Genomic DNA, 17,362 nt, shown 5'->3' on the forward strand with positions numbered 1-17,362 from the left:
TTTAGTTTCTCAAGAGTAGCAAACGAGAAATGTAACACGGCTCAGAGTTAGAGATGATAAATATGATTGCTTAATTAACACCGAGTGAGGTGTTTGGGTGCTACCTACGCAATATGGGTAAATGCAAGGACTGGAAGGAGGGTAGGCGATAGATATCACAAATCCCCACCCAAAAAGAATTGCATTTGTGGTGCACGCCTTCCAATTTCTCAAGGGGTCTCTACAATAACCAATGGACGTAAGGTTGCGTCCATGCTGATCGCGCGATGAAACATTAGGTGAATGGGATAATGTACAGCATGCATGTGAGCGTCGGGAAGAGCAAAGCTACAGGAGACATTATTTGTCTTTGTAGCGCGACGGCAGGGTCACGTGAGTGGTTCGCCCAATGAGGGCGAACCAGCTCTGTGACATCATGGCCACGCCCCCCAACACGCCTCCCCGTCGCGTCTACCTACAAGACTCAAAATCTCTCCTGCTACAGGCGTGCGTGACGCCACGCGAATGCCCGCGCACTGACCATGGACTCAGCCTAACTCTTACCCATCCGTGGGTCCGGTTTTTCCAAGCAGAGTACGTCCTAAAAAGCAAATGGCACAAAGATGCAGAAACCAGCATGCTACATTGTGAGACTCGCAGCATAAAAGGGAATAATGACATCTAAATTGAGCACACAGCTCAAAAATACAAAAACTAAAATGTAGCACATTCAAACAGGAAACTCTGGAATGAGCTACTGCAAAATGCTATTGAACGCAAGTCTTCATTTCATTATATTGCCGTCTTAGTGTTTAAATATATACATTAAAATGGACTACCAGCCTGTGGAAAGAGAAAAATAGTCCTTGTTCACGTACCTTTCCCGTAAATATTCCATTTCCTCCTGTCTGATTCTCTCTCTCTCCTGACACTGATAATCCACAATAAACTTGGGGTACTTGTTAAACACAGGATACTGCCCTTTAGTGAGAGCCACAAAATCATTCAGCAAGTGCTGGGGATGGATATCTGCTGGGGTAGCGTCCATGAGATGGTAGGCTTCTTTAATCATTGCATTGATATCCAAATTATTGCGGTGATGGAAAAAGTACTGGGAAAATAAATTACACATATGGAGAAATCGGTGGTGAGCAAACTGTGGTCCTAGGACCATGTATCCCACCTAAGTATCCTGTACAGCCCCTTTCTCATGGTGAGAAATGACATTCTGACTTTAAGCTGTTGTATTGAAAATGTCAGGTTTTATTTAGCATCTTAAGAGCTATAAAATACATTTGCCCGATGTATGGAAGGATCACGTGTGGCATTTTACCGCTTAGGCTGCAAACCGATGATGACATGCATAAACAGGGGACTTTGCATTGTGATGTTACGCATCCTACAGAGCAGGGGTGGGCAACGCCAGTCCTCAAGGGTCTCCAACATATCCCAGCTTCAGCACGTGTGTCAGTCATTGACCGAGCTACCTGTGCCAAAGCAGGGATATCCTGAAAACCTGACCTGTTTGTGGCCCTTGAGGACTGACGTTGTCCACCCCTGCTCTAGAGCAAATAAAAAAATAAAAACCGTGCTGCAGTCGAACTGTTCCAATCAGATTCTCTAAATACATTTCATGTGTGTATCCTGCTTGGCAGCAAGATGGATACTGTAAAGTCAACCTAAATCAAATATGTCATTTTTACATATCGTACCAAGTTGCAACCATCTATAGATTTCACAGTCAATAAGGGAAACACTAATGCATTTTGAGCAAACGTGAATAAGCACGTGCGGCCTGCTCACAGTTTCCCCCGGGTCAAAACCGAGGGTGCTTAACAAACCAGATGCCTCATGATTGATAAATACAGCAAAGCAAAAACACTAAAAGACAAAAAGCCCCAATGTTACATCCAACATGACAAATTATACAGTTAAATACTTGGTGAAAGCAATATAAGCCTGCAACCACGTCGCAGTATGGCCCTTTCTGCAGGTCGTAACACTGCCTGTAACGTTCTCTTCCCTTCTCTAATAGGAGGGAGAAATGTCTCAATAGACTGAGCATTCCCCAGGTGGATAAAAAGACCTGCTATTTAAAAAGGTAGGATTAGTGAGCTTTGGTGTATACATTCTCCATACTCTTGGTATTCGGAACAAAGCTTTATCCTGGATCTCCTCTTACCTCTCCCATCGTACCTTCAGTGTCTCTTTTGCTAACACCTCCTCCTCCTCTATTGATCTCTCTGTGGGGGTACCCCAGGGCTCTGTCCTGGGACCCCTTCTCTTTTCTCTCTACACACTCTCTCTAGGTGACCTAATCACATCTTTTGGGTTTAAATATCACCTCTATGCTGACGACACACAAATTTACCTTTCAACCCCTGACCTTACACCTGCTATACAGACCAAAGTTTCTGAATGCCTCTCTGGAATATCATCCTGGATGGCCATCCGCCGACTGAAACTTAACATGGCAAAAACAGAGCTCCTTATGCTACCTCCCAAACCTGGCCCTACTACATCCTTCCACATTGCTATTGGAAATACGATCATTCACCCAGTAGCCCAAGCACGCTGCCTAGGGGTCACACTTGATTCCTCTCTCTCATTCTCCTCTCATATTCAAAACGTTTCTAAAACTTGTCGCTTTTTCCTCCGCAATATCACAAAGATACGCCCTTTCCTCTGTTACTCAACTGCTAAAACTCTGACTCAGGCCCTCATTCTCTCCCGTCTCGATTACTGCAACCTCCTGCTGTCCGGCCTTCCTACCTCTCACCTGTCTCCCCTACAATCTATCCTAAACACTGCTGCCAGAATCACTCTACTCTTTCCTAAATCTGTCTCAGCGTCTCCCCTGCTGAAATCCCTCTCCTGGCTTCCGATTAAATCTCGTATCTCACACTCAATTCTACTGCTCACTTTTAAAGCTTTACATTCTTCTGCCCCTCATTACATCTCAGCCCTAATTTCTCGCTATGCACCATCACGACTCTTGCGTTCTTCTCAAGGATGTCTTCTTTCTACCCCCTTTGTATCTAAAGCTCTCTCCCGCCTTAAACCTTTCTCACTTTCTGCCCCACACCTCTGGAATGCTCTTCCCCTCAATACCCGACTAGCCCCCTCGCTATCCACCTTTAAGACCCACCTTAAGACACATCTGCTTAAAGAAGCATATGAGTAGCACTGGATAATCATGGACACATGACACAAAGCTTGGCCTCCTGCAGACGCACTTACTAGTATTCCCTCCTACTGTCTCTGTACGTTCTCCCTACCTACCAATTAGATTGTAAGCTCCTCGGAGCAGGGACTCCTTCCTTAATGTTACTTTTACAGTATGTCTGAAGCACTTATTCCCATGATGTGTTATTTATATTTGTTATTTATATGACATGTATCACTACTGTGAAGCGCTATGTACATTTTATGGCGCTATACAAATAAAGACATACATACATACATACATACATTAGGGTCACGATTTGAGCAGCACTCCTTTTGACACAAATATATATGGTGTGGTATGTTTGGGTTGAGCTTGCAGGATAGTGTGGTTGCATACAGTATGTAGAAACACACATTAAGAATTGATCAAATTCAATAAAGATTTAAAAAAACAGTGATTACTGAATCACTACAAGTTAAAGCAAGACACTAATAGGATATTGAAGCACTGTAAGCAGAACTGTGCCAAAGATGAGGCAGGGGGTCCATGGTTTCTCTGCATATCCACATAACAAATTACACAAGATCTATTCGAATGCTTACCTCAAAATCATCTTTTTGGTTACAGTGCAGCAAAGGTGATCGGGAGGAAATTATATAAGATACAACCGCCATCAAAAGGAATGATGGTTGATTGGAAAAAACATTATCGAACAACTTGAGCCATTCTTCTCTTGTTAAAACCTCAGAGAACAATGTTTCCAGCAGAGGCCAGGCATATACCTAAAGGGGGAAAAGGATCATATGCATCCGCGTGAAATATAACACTAGTCACATGTGATCTGTATACCTATAAAAGCCTGCATTGTAAGGCACAGCCTGTACAAATTGTAGAGCACAGACTGTACAGCTTTAATTTATCTAGTCATTGTAATACTTCATTTTAAAATGCATGTGATTGACGACTGGTCATATAGGGCGACCACCCCCTCCTCTTTTATTTAATAAAACTGGGAGGAATAAGATCAACGGGCTTTATTTTATTTAGGAATATTTTATCAGCCAGCAACAAAAAAAACACCCATGTATATGTTCAGCTGCTATATCTCCCAACATGTTTTTGAGTAACATATAGGAATCATAGCCCCCACCAACAAGGATTTTACATTTTTATATAGTTGATAGCATTAGATAATGCAGACTTCCTGCAATTCTAATTGTCTCTAATTCCAGTATTATCTATTCTACCAGTCACAACATAAATCGCTCATTTACTTAGCAGTAGTGGGAGGCACAGAGATACAGCCTCGCCCTTCAGCACTTTGGGGGATATGCAACGTATTGTCACCCCCACTGACAATGAAAGGGTTAAACCTAAAATGTAGAGTTTAAGGAAAGACACCATGTTGATGACAACAATTACACAGTGGAAAGCTTCAAGCCTTCCAGAAAATGTGATGGTTACCTGGGACGTTGCACCATAATTTACAAAGTGCTGGAGTAGTTCCTTGTCGTGATGCGCTAGGACATTCTCTACCATACCAAGAATGTTGATTGGAGGGTTTGGAAAATACTCAAACCAATGCTGACACCAATTAGCTAGAGAATATAAACACAATCAACTGGGAACTTTGAAATACACAGCATCACTTAGCCACAATAGTAATCTAATTGTAGCACTTGGTCAAAAGTGGCCAGATACTGTGCATGCAATGTATTGTATATAATGTATACCCTATTCATTTATGTAACTGTATTTGTAACCATGTATTATTTGTCATTTTAACTCTATGCCCAGGACATACTCGAAAACGAGAGGTAACTCTCAATGTATTACTTCCTGGTAAAATATTTGATAAATAAATAAGATAAAAGTTGCACTGCACCCTCGGCAGTCTTACTTATTTTAGCCAATGAGCAGAGGGATCTAGTTTGACATATTAGAAATAATTTTAATCAATAGCAAATACTGCACACAAATAAATATAAAGAACTATGTATTGAAAAATTATACATATTTAATAAAGAGAATACAAAAATAGAAAATGAATAGCCAAAAAACAATATCCTATAACAATGTTCAATACAGACAGAGTTGCAACATAACCTTGGGGTGGGAATCGGTATAACCCCAGATGTGGGTGGCATCTGACGAAGGGGCAGCACCCCAAAATATCCTGCCGGTCCCCACCCCAGAGGTATGTTGCCACTTCCTTTACATGGAAAACCCCATACTTACTTATCACGGTAGCGACAACTTCAAAACAAATAAGTTGATTGTTCTGAAATAATTTTACAAACGGAAATGCTAGCAAAGGAAGGTATTGTGTTTCTCCAAATATAGCAGACCAGTGAGTCAGAGCCGACAGCGTCCTGCGTTCAAATAAAAATGAATAAAGGGATGAGCACAAAGTAATATACGGAACCAGTTACTCTCAAGATTTTCACATTTGGTTTATAGTTAGTAGCAGAAAATGGAACCCCAAACACTATTGAAAATCAGATCAATGTTCCTGCAGTGCTGCTTATATAAATAGAAGGCGTTTTCAGTGCAGGTAATTCGCCTGGTGTTATTTTACTTATCTGTAGTGTCTGTAGGGAATTTTAGCTGAATTTATCATTGACTCGTCTCGTCTCTGCAGTGGTAGTGGGAGGGTGTGATTTGCAGAGGATAGTACAGTGCTAATATAGCTCAATACATTTTTCTGCTATGTACTGCCCCAAATAAATGTAGCATTGTGGAGTCTAGGGAAACCAAGAGATAATTTTGCAGCATCATAATTTCAAGGGTTGAAAAGCTTTGCAAATTAAGATCCCAAAACAAACAAAATATGTAACAAACAAAACATTTCTCCTTCCACGCTAGTTATTGATAGTGGAAAGAATAGTCCAAGGTTTCTGTAGTGAAACCATAGTTCTAAGGTTGAGTCCCGGTGGTCACGGCGGCGTGCACGGCACACACCACAGCACAGCACAGGCTTCTATGGGGCAGGCCCCAGTGGCTGTGTGTGGGCGCAAAGCGCTGTGACGAGTACGCTGGCAATACAAGAATGTCTTCCCGTGCCGCGGTCATGGGGCCGCGCGCTGCCAATGGCAGGGCAGATTTGCACAGGTCATGACCGCGCCCCGCCCCCCCCACCTTCAGACCACCGATCGTGGCTGTAGTCTCTGCACGTGCCGCCAGCCTTGTTCTATATGGTCTAAAATGGCAGTTTGGGATGGTTTTTTTTTTGCTGAAATTTTGCTGAAATTCCCCACTATAGTCCATGGGGATTTCAGTCCGAATACGGCCTGAACGGGCACCAAGGCCTTCATAGAATTGCCCACTGAGAAAGTATGTAGGAAATGCACATACCTCTGCAGGACTCTCAATAGCTTCCTACTTTTGATGGGGTATTCTTGATGAAGTAGAAGGTATTGGGAATGTGTGCCCTTGTCGGTTAAACTACTGAATGCTGCATGGTTCTCCGGCAGCTGGAGCAAGGAACGCCAAACAAACATTCTGTAGAAAAATAACAGTTGAACCACAGAAAGTGAAAAGTTGTGTGTCAAAAACACCTGGGAAAATGTTATACTAATGAATACAAACACAATTGTAAACATAACAGCATCCAAATTAATTAATGGGATGGACAATCTAACTTATGAGGAGAGGCTAGCTAAATTAGATTTATTTACATTAGAAAAGAGGCGTCTAAGAGGGGATATGATAACTATATACAAATATAGTCAGGGACAATACAAGGAGCTTTAAAAAAAAAAAAAAAAAAAAAGAACTATTCATCCCACGGGCAGTACAAAGGACTCGGGGGCATTCCTTAAGTTTGGAGGAAAGGAGATTTCACCAGCAACAAAGGAAAGGGTTCATTACAGTAAGGGCAGTTACAATGTGGAATTCATTATCCATGGAGACTGTGATGGCAGATACAATAGATTTGTTCAAAAAAAAGTTTGGACATCTTTTTAGAAAGGAAAGGTATACAGGGATATACCAAATAAGTAAACATGGGAAGGATGTTAATCCAGGGAGTAATTCGATTGCCAATTCTTGAAGTCAGGAAGGAATGTATTTGTCCCCATCATGAGATATCATTGGATGATGTCACTGGGGTTTTTTGTTTGCCTTCCTCTGGATCAATAAGTAAGTATAGATATAGGATAAAGTATCTGTTGTCTAAATTTAGCATAGGTTGAACTTGATGGACGTACGCCTTTTTTCAACCTCATCTACTATGTAACTATATGTAACTATGTAACAAATGAACAACTCCGGTAATGGGTGGGGCTTCAGCAGGCTATAGAGGTGTTGCAGATGTCTCTGATGCGGTTATAGGAATCAAATAACTTGAGTATAGCAGGCAGGTCCTAAATAGTGTGGTCCTAAAGCAGTTAAGTGAGGAAACTGAAATATCACAGGACTAACAGCACCTGATCAGATGTCCTAAATACACTCTTGGTAAAAGGTTAGCTCTTACTAACATGTACAGTTGTATACACTTATGGTTTACCCCCGCTACAGCTTAGATTTCTATATCAACAGTATACACTTATGGTTTACCCCCGCTACAGCTTAGATTCCTATATCAACAGTATACACTTATGGTTTACCCCCGCTACAGCTTAGACTCCTATATCAACAGTATACACTTATGGTTTACCCCCGCTACAGCTTAGTGTACAGTTGGAATGAAGTAAACCCGCAGTAATCCAACACTTTCCATACAATTTTATGTACGTTTTATAAATTAACAGTTTTTGAAATCTGGCTCCAGCAGAAAAACAATACATACTGGTTTTGTTATGGGCTTATATCCCCTTATATTAATAGAGAAAATAGTTTTCACAATAATAGATGTAGTTTGCAATTGCAATGTAAAGAGTGTGTGTGTGTGTGTATACACACACACACACACACACACACACACACACACACACACACATTGTTTACTTTACCTGTATTTTGTTGGATATTCCCCAAATCCTTTCAGTAAAGCTTGGAGGCGTTTTTTGTTTAGTCCACTTGGAAATTCATTCTGAAACAAGGAAAAGCATTAAGACTTTTCTATGCGTGGTTCAGAATTACATGAAAATGGACATATGGGAAAAGGATATATATATTTTTTAAAGTGTCCAAATATAGTGATGAAAGAAGATCTATAAATTGGGTGCTGCATTTTACCCATGGCCTGCAGTTAATCAAACAATACAAAAAAAAAAATCTATTTTGTATGCCATGTAGACTTGAAATAAAAACAGTGAGAAAACACATTTTAGTGCCAGAACAGAATTCCTGTTTCCAGATGAAAAAAAAATTGTTTTTTAAAGACAAAAATCCCCAATGCTACATCCAATATGACATTATATACTGTAGTTAAACACTCATCTGTCCCCTTCTCATACGCAACGCTTAGTCAAATTCTTTGGTTAAAGTATTCTTAAGTCTGTAACCATGCCATGGTATACCCTTTTTACAGGTCCTAACTACCTGAAAACGCCATCTAAACCTCTCTCATGGAGGGGAAAATGTGACTGGTCATTCACAGGTACATAACAAGACCTGCTATTTAAAAGTGGTGTGAGTGAGCTTAAAACCAGGGAAGAGGGGTCATACTGGATGTAGCATTGGGTATTTTCTGTCTTTTGTTGAATACATTAGGCCACAATCCCATTAGTACTCCTTTTGACACAAATGTGTGGTTGGGTTGGAAACTAAGCTTGCAGGGGTTGTGTGTGTGTGTTTGCAGATGAATAAAAAGCTTAATTGATCTACCAGTAATAGATCAAACACTATAAAATAACACACACAACGCCTACACATTAGAATATTTTCTGCTGCCCCATTGTTGAATTTGTGCGATTTGCACGGTCTATTATTTCACGGTAATACTAGATGATTAAGCTTATTGAAGTGATTATACATTCAAGTACCCCACTAAATAATTCAACACCTTGTAATTGCATATGCCACTATGAATTGGAACCAGCGTTACTAGAAACAGTGGACAATGTATGTTAACAGATATAGAAGAAAGAAATGGAAGATGGTATCACATTGTCCCGTAAAAAGAAAAAAGGCTTTTGTTATAAATAGAACAAAAAAGGTAAACATATTTTCTATTGGCGAGGAAATGTGCCACGGTCTGTGGGATGGCACGGAGTGATCCTCACAAAAAGTGGTTTCTGGTTGTGTGGTTGCTTGTAGGAAACATTATGGGAATATTTATCTCAACCCATCATCTTTATTATGAAGGAACGGTTGGAGATCTTTGACTATTTTGCTTTTAGCTTCAAGTTGGGTATTGTAGGTGACTTGTGGCATACAGTTTTCTTTTTTGTTTATAGTTCAGGAGGCTTTTTCTGGGCGTGCGAATGGCTCTGTATTTGTCTATAATTCTGGGGTTCTTGTCTTGGTTAATTAAATTCCTCTAGTTTGTTTATCCCAGTCTGCAGTTTCTGAGCAAATGTGGTTGTACCTTATAACCCGACTGTAAAGAATTGATGTTTTGTGTCCAAGTTGAAAACAAATTTTTAACGTACAGATGTAGCAGACGTTACTGCTCCCGCTGGTATGCTGTAGCGAGACACAGCGCGCCAACAGACACCAAGGTCTTTGAATTAGGCGCGTGTGAAAAGGGAGAGGGGCAAACAGGTGCAGTAACGGCTGTAATCTGTAGGTTTGTGGTACAGGGAATAATCTGAACAGAACTGCCATTTTGTACATGCTGTAGCCAGTATCTACTGGAAAATAATATGATTCTGTAATGTTTTATTATCCAAAATACATTTTCTGACAACCTATCTTCTGTAGGAATTCTCAAATGTTCCTCACCATTTACCATTTCAATGTTACTGATCATGTGGAGGGTCATCACACTTACTTAGCAATGATTATTAATGTATTTAAACTGGAGTTAGAAAGCAGTCGCTCACACGTTTATAACGTTTATAACGTATGCTACACCAGTAAGAAGCCACCAGGCTGCAGTAGAAGTTGTCTAATAAAATATTTGAGGGGTTTCATGGACCCCCATTTACGGCGTGCTAACATTAGTTTGTAATGAAAACCCTTTTTGTTGGGTTCCTCTGCTTCTTCTAGTTACATGTTTAGACAATAACAATTCTAGGAATGTCGGTCAATTAAGTAGTATCAAAACCTGCAATTGTTTTCTTTACAGGCACTGTAGTTATTTTAAACCACTTAGTGCTAAAGAGCAAAGCAATGCATTACACATCAGTGATGCAGGTTCAGCTAAAGCAGGGATATCTCCAATACATGGCCTGTTGTTGGCCCTTGAGAACTGGAGCTGGCCACCCCTAGAATAGTTTATGACTTTATGTATAAATTAGGCCCTTCCGTCACACAATAGGTTGAAACATTAACTGCTTAACCACAAAAAAACAGACCTAAGTTAAATAACTCAGAAAACATTTATAGTAACTTAAGTTGACAATTGCATTAACATAAGTCAAAGTATACCTCTTTATTTTCACATATGATATTCCCATCCGGTCTTAAAATCCTGGTCTGGACATTTTCTTCTTTTGATTTCCAAGGCCTACATGTCCTTCCAGATTTGACCTGTTGACTACTAACTCCCGATTTGCTGGTAGTAGAGCCTTTGGACAAATCAACCACTTTGACCAGTGGTAGTGGTGGCTAAAAGTAAAACCATTAATAATAATAACTATTAAGAATTACCACAGTCCTTTAGAATCACCACCGACTTTGTCCATACAGTCAAATACAATTAAATATGGGGAAAACATCAATGCTCAATTAAATGTTAGACAGAAAAACAAATGACACCAGTTTGAAAATATGCAAAATTGTAATAAAAATTACAAAAAATACATCTAACTTCTATATCTATATATAATATACTTGTAACAATTCCAATATTGTATAGTTAACCCTTCAAGTTTTTAACATATGAATTGTATATTCAGATGCCATCTTATAGAAAGTGTAAAAAATCTATCTTCATTCGTGCCCCTTGCTATCATGGCACCCAATCCATATATCCACCATAACTCCATTTTCTTCAAATGTGTCGGTATGATTTAAAACCTGTTCTATCGACTGGAACCATGTGTTCCGGAAAGTGAAAGGACACTGAAGATATTTGTGATCTATTCCTTATTGAACTTTATGTTCACTAATTCTCGTTAATGGCTGCGTGATTACTCCTACAGAGAGGGTCCCACATGGGCATTTAAAAATATACCCCACATTATTCGATTAACAATTCAGGAATGGATTTATATCATAATTCCTTCCACTATATGGATGTGAAAAGCATTTCCCTTTCATTGCTGTGTTGCAATGTATGCAGCAGCCACAGGAGAACATACACTTAGGCTTCTGTAGCCAAGGCAAATCCTGTGTTGGTGGGGGGCAAGTCTGTTTTGATAATCATATCTACTATATATTTCTCAAACAGTCATATGTGTCTATGTCTGTATGTGTCTCCCTGTGTCCCTCCCTGTGTCCCTAGCGGCAATCCCATTGGACATGACTCAGGCCAATGACATTGCTCCCTTGGCCCACCCGCCCCCGCACACCTCACACCACTGGCTCAGGCCAATGACATTGCTCCCTTGGACCCACACCCGCCCCCGCACACCTCTCATTGGCCTGCGCCCAACACACCAACACCACTGCCACACTCTCCCAGCCCTCACTGAGCTTTGGGAACCGCTTCACAGCACCTAAACCTCAGTTCTCTGGGAGATTTGGGAACGCTTTACAGCACCTAACCCTGGAAACGCTTCACAGCTCTCACCTCTCAACCCACAAAACCCTCACCGCCTGATACCACCAAAACAACTGCGGAACCAGGTACAGACTCTTACCTATATATATATTGTTTAACGCACGCTCACCTCCACACACCGCACCATCACGGAACGCACACCTCCTCTTAACAACCACCCCCCCCCCCCCACCAATGCACATCACTTTCACCGACACCACTGTCCCCCCTCCGGACCCCTTCACCTCCCTCACCGAGCGCCAACACTGCCTCCCTTCAGCTCCCTTCACCGACCGCCAACACTGCCTCCCTTCAGCTCCCTTCACCGACCGCCAACACTGCCTCCCTTCACCTCCCTCACGGAGCGCCAACACTGCCTCCCTTCAGCTCCCTCACGGCCCCACTACCTCCCTTCACCTCCCTCACGGCCCGCATCACAAGCGCGCACGTGGAGCGCCAACATTACCTCCCTTCAGCTCCCTCACCGAGCGCCAACATTACCTCCCTTCAGCTCCCTCACCGAGCGCCAACACTGCCTCCCTTCAGCTCCCTCACCGAGCGCCAACACTACCTCCCTTCACCTCCCTCACGAAGCGACAACACTGCCTCCCTTCACCTCTCTCACGGCCCCACTACCTCCCTCACGGCCCGCATCACAAGCGCGCACGTGGAGCGCCAACATTACCTCGCTTCAGCTCCCTCACCGAGCGCCAACACTGCCTCCCTTCAGCTCCCTCACCGAGCGCCAACACTACCTCCCTTCACCTCCCTCACGAAGCGACAACACTGCCTCCCTTCACCTCCCTCACGGCCCCACTACCTCCCTTCACCTCCCTCACGGCCCGCATCACAAGCGCGCAACAATTTCACTACACATCTTTCACCAACGGTTTACAACAACTACATTTTTCTAACTAACAACCAACATACACTTTCCACCATTGTGCTCAGATACATGTTCTTTCTACTATTGTTGCTTTACAAACACACTTTTGAACACAATTACATCACATTTACATGACATTTTACAATTTCACTACACATTACATTAACACATAATTATTCACGGTTCACATCACGGGCAACGCCGGGTCTCTCAGCTAGTCTTTTATATTCTTTGCTTTCCTATAAGACTATATAGAACATTGAACTGCCCTCAATTCTGTTATCACTTCGGCATGTACTTTAATGTTTGTTCACAACATGACGTATTCGATTTGATTGTGACGATATGATAATCAAAACAGATTTGCCCTCAATTTCACCACTTAATAACTACACAATAGAACATGCCTTTCAATTCAGTTAAAAAAAAAAAAAAAAAAATCCGGTTTTGGATCCAGAACAGAAATAAAAACATGTGTATACAAAACGCTTATGTGAGAATTCTCTCAAGTCCCCTTTCTTAATCCGAGAGATAAACTTATGTACAGAACACTCTTAAAAAAACACTATACATGATACGTCTATATACACCTACTGGGGTAATCAATGGGCCAAATAGTATTCAGTCTGTGTACTTTCATCATTTAATAAACACATTTAGTATTTTGTGCGTCACACACTGTATCAAACTATTGCGAATCTAATTTGATTCCCTTTCTTTATTTCCACCATACTAAGTACATAAATTAGCTTATAAGTTTTTTTAGCCGCCCAAGATTATGTACATAATCAGAAAATATCAAATGTTATTGGTATAAGAGCAGTGTAGAGTGGGGCAATAGCACAAATAAAGCCGGATTCTTCCAATTTAAACTTTTATTACATATATTGTTGGAACAATTTATATAGCTGTGCCTGTTACCAAGTGTGTAAATAAAGTGATCTTAACATTTACAAAAAGGTCATAATCTCAAACATGTATCTTAAGTATATTGGTACAGTAATTCTGAATGCATTATTGCAGAACAAATATAACACATATCCATCCACACATCCAGTTGATTCCGCTTAAAAAAAAAAAAAAGACAAATTCAATACAAAGGAAGCAGCGTGTTGAAAACACCAGTCGGAAGTTAGGTCTAGGCTAAACGCTGTGTGATGACATCACCAGGATACACATGATAGGAAACAAATTTGATACAGGCAGTCCTCGTTTTACAACGCTTCGTTTTACAACGAATGGCTTATACAACGCTATGCAATGCATAACTATGTTCATTTTTACAACGCCAAAACGGCTTATCCAACGCTCTTACGACGCTTTGCAAAGTTGTTTATGTGTATATAATATATATATATATATATATATATATATATATATATATATATATATACAGGCATACCCCACATTAACGTACGCAATGGGACCGGAGCATGTATGTAAAGCGAAAATGTACTTAAAGTGAAGCACTACCTTTTCCCCACTTATCGATGTATGTACTGTACTGCAATCGTCATATACGTGCATAACTGATGTAAATAACACATTTGTAACAGGCTCTATAGTCTCCCCGCTTGCGCACAGCTTCGGTACAAGTAGGGAGCTGGTATTGCTGTTAAGGACGTGCTGACAGGCGCATGCGTGAGCTGCCGTTTGCCTATTGGGCGATATGTACTTACTCACGAGTGTACTTAAAGTGAGTGTCCTTAAACCGGGGTATGCCTGTATAATACAGTATATACACTATATAATTTATGTGTGTGCTGCATATCTTATTGCCTGTGTAAAATATTTGGTGTATTTTAGTGTTAAAAAAGCCTTCAGGAACGGAACCTTTAATTTAAACAGTGTTCCTATGGGAAAATGTATTTCACTTTATGACGTTTCGCTATCCAACGCCATTTTGAGTAACGCATTGTGTCGGAGAACCGAGGACTGCCTGTACTTGGCTACCCGCTCAGTAAATTCTTAGACTCTCTGGTGTATAAAACAGGGATCGTAGGATTAGCAGCTGCTCAGATAAAAAAAAAAAAAAAAGTAAGAATTTGCAGAGGAAATGCACGTCACAATTGTGTCTCTGGGACCTTGTGTCTCCTCCCAATGCATGTAGGAAATATAGTGGAAGAGAGATTAAGAGGCTAACAAGGGGGGGGGGGGGGGGAATATGGAGTTCTGTTGCTACAAATAGTGACCCTAGCTAACTAAAACATAGATTCTAAAATGCTACCCTTCAGGGTGATGCCGAGTAAAGATTAACAAACCAGGTGTATAAAAATCAACACCTTGTTAAGCATTATATAACCACACACAAAATAAATGAATCCTATGCCGCACCACCACACTCTAATCTATATTTCTAAATTCAAAGCTGCAGACCAAGAAATATCCTACATGTGTTTTTATTTTTTAAATAAATCAGTTCTGTAAAATAAAAATTGCTACAAGTTTTCTCAAACAGCTCTGAATTACATTTTTAATGTATTATAATGTAACAAGCATTTTGTTTCTATAGCAACCATTTACAAAGTCACATCCCCTTCATCTTCTGAAAGACTGGCACACCCCTTTTTGAGCCCAGCTCTCTCTCTAGCAGTGCACCAATTGTATCTAGTGACTGCCTGGTCACATGATCTTCCCCACAGAACTTTGCATTTTTGGTCCTCTTTTGCTGCACTGACCCCCCCCCCTCCCCCAAGCCCCCAAGTTTAGTGAACCCCCAAGCCGATTCTTTGTGATCGATCGGCAACTTAGCTAATTACTTATCATTGTGTGGATTGTATTGATGCGCATATTAAAAGGGGAGGGGGGAATTATATATATATATTTAAAACGGCAGCTTGGACTGCTGCTTTAAGTGGCACTGGACATGACTTATCAGCTTTATATCAAATATTACTTTGTGCAAATGACTCATTAAATCAAATATATGTGAATTCGTGGGAGGGGTAACTGGGGGAGCAATTATTTATTGAGCACTGAAACAAGATCTGGGAAAATACATAGAAAATTCATACAAAATCTTGCTCAGATGGTATTAAACTCCATCAAAATGACATCTCTTCCCTGGAGAATCTGATGCTTGCTGGATGGTGTGCGAGAGTAAGGGGACTATGTTACACATATGGTGGGACTGCCCCATGGTCAAACCATTTTGGGTTAAGGTAATACGCAGAATTGAAATAACCACAATCTCCTGTCCTGGAGATCCCTGGCTGCTACTACTAAATAGAGATACCAATCCTGGCCACAAAAACGAATCACTAGTCTTACACCTCGTAAATGCAGCCACATGTACAATCCCCTCACTATGGAAGCAAATATCAACCCCAACATTTGCGATGTTGATCACTAGGATATGGGACACTTACTCAATGGAGCGACTTACAAATATTCTACAAGATAAAAAAATAAAATTGACTTATAGTCCCCCTGGCTGACACAGGCCTAAAATCTAATAGCTTAGACTTACAAAGTTCGTTCAGTTGAGGACCTACCCTTCACCCCCACCCCCATTCCTTTAACACTAATAGCCCAGAGGCTGGACTATTGTCTTCGATCGATTGGGGTCTATGTTTTAGAGTGTAAGCTCTCACGAGCAGGGCCCTCATCTTCTGTATCCGTTTGTGCAGGTCGGTCCTTATTTGAATAGAACGGTTTATGTAATTATCAAATCTCTATATCCCAACTGTACCACACTGCGGAAAATAATATTCACCTCTAAGAAACTCTGGCAGCAGGATTACACTCTGTGAGGGACTGAAGTCTTGAATTCACTTAAACACGGTTGGCACAATTATTTTTTCTCCTGACACTGCGGAATATGTCGGCGCTTTACAAATAACCGATATCATCATCTTTATTTATGTAATGACAACAAAAAAGGAGCATGATGGTTACAGTGGTGGCTGCCGTGGGCTTCCCATCAACCTGGTGTTTTTTTATTTTATGTTATCTTGATTTGATTTCTTTATAATTTATTATCAAAGTGTTTGGTATTTGACCATGGTTCATTGTCGTTTATCAATGTGATCATTTACTGTTCAACGGTTTTCCCTGTAGGGAACTCTTCAATACTAAAATTATAGGTCAGACATCTGAAGTTATTTTGCCGACCAACAAATGATATGCACTTATTGATATGTATTTCATTTCTGTCCGTTTGCAAGCACCCTTATTTTTTTCCTCGGACAACAAAGAATGAATTTGAAGGAAAAAATCAACACCCTGACTCGCGTGGTAGAAACCCCACTGTGAAAGGTTGTGTCCCAGCCTTTGTTTAAAGAAGCCGCAGCATCAGACCCTGGGAAGAATGGAAGAGGCTTTTGCTGTTCTCTGAACCTTTTATTAGTTATTCAACATTCAGGTGTACAATAATTAGTTCCCCCAGCGTGATGTCTCCATACAGAGAGTAGCCAGCAATATCTGCATTAGAAAGTTTGCATCCTTTCACTAACGTTCCACAGACATCCTCATATCACATAACAGCAACAAGGAGTGCAGACAAAGAACAACCTCCTATCACACAGCAACAACAAGGAGTGCAGCAGCCCCAGGGAAAGAAATACCCTCCCTTTTA

At 40.9% G+C, this 17,362-nt stretch overlaps 1 protein-coding gene across 2 annotated transcripts in view; it reads right to left on the reverse strand.

Moving 5' to 3' along the window:
• TBC1D31 (TBC1 domain family member 31) overlaps window positions 1-17,362 on the reverse strand; it is a 41,957-nt gene that overhangs the window by 11,424 nt on the left and 13,171 nt on the right. For both annotated transcript variants that reach the window (XR_012792356.1, XM_075582248.1), the window contains exons 8-14: window positions 10,625-10,804; window positions 8,101-8,180; window positions 6,503-6,649; window positions 5,387-5,520; window positions 4,613-4,746; window positions 3,751-3,930; window positions 858-1,090 (exon numbers count right to left, since the gene is read on the reverse strand). Coding sequence is in view for 1 of the 2 variants with exons in the window: in XM_075582248.1 (XP_075438363.1) it covers window positions 858-1,090; window positions 3,751-3,930; window positions 4,613-4,746; window positions 5,387-5,520; window positions 6,503-6,649; window positions 8,101-8,180; window positions 10,625-10,804 (1,088 nt within the window). In the remaining variant the exon portion in view is untranslated. The remainder of the gene's footprint in view (window positions 1-857; window positions 1,091-3,750; window positions 3,931-4,612; window positions 4,747-5,386; window positions 5,521-6,502; window positions 6,650-8,100; window positions 8,181-10,624; window positions 10,805-17,362) is intronic.

This window comes from Ascaphus truei, chromosome 2, assembly GCF_040206685.1.
Source record: "Ascaphus truei isolate aAscTru1 chromosome 2, aAscTru1.hap1, whole genome shotgun sequence".
NCBI lineage: Eukaryota > Metazoa > Chordata > Amphibia > Anura > Ascaphidae > Ascaphus > Ascaphus truei.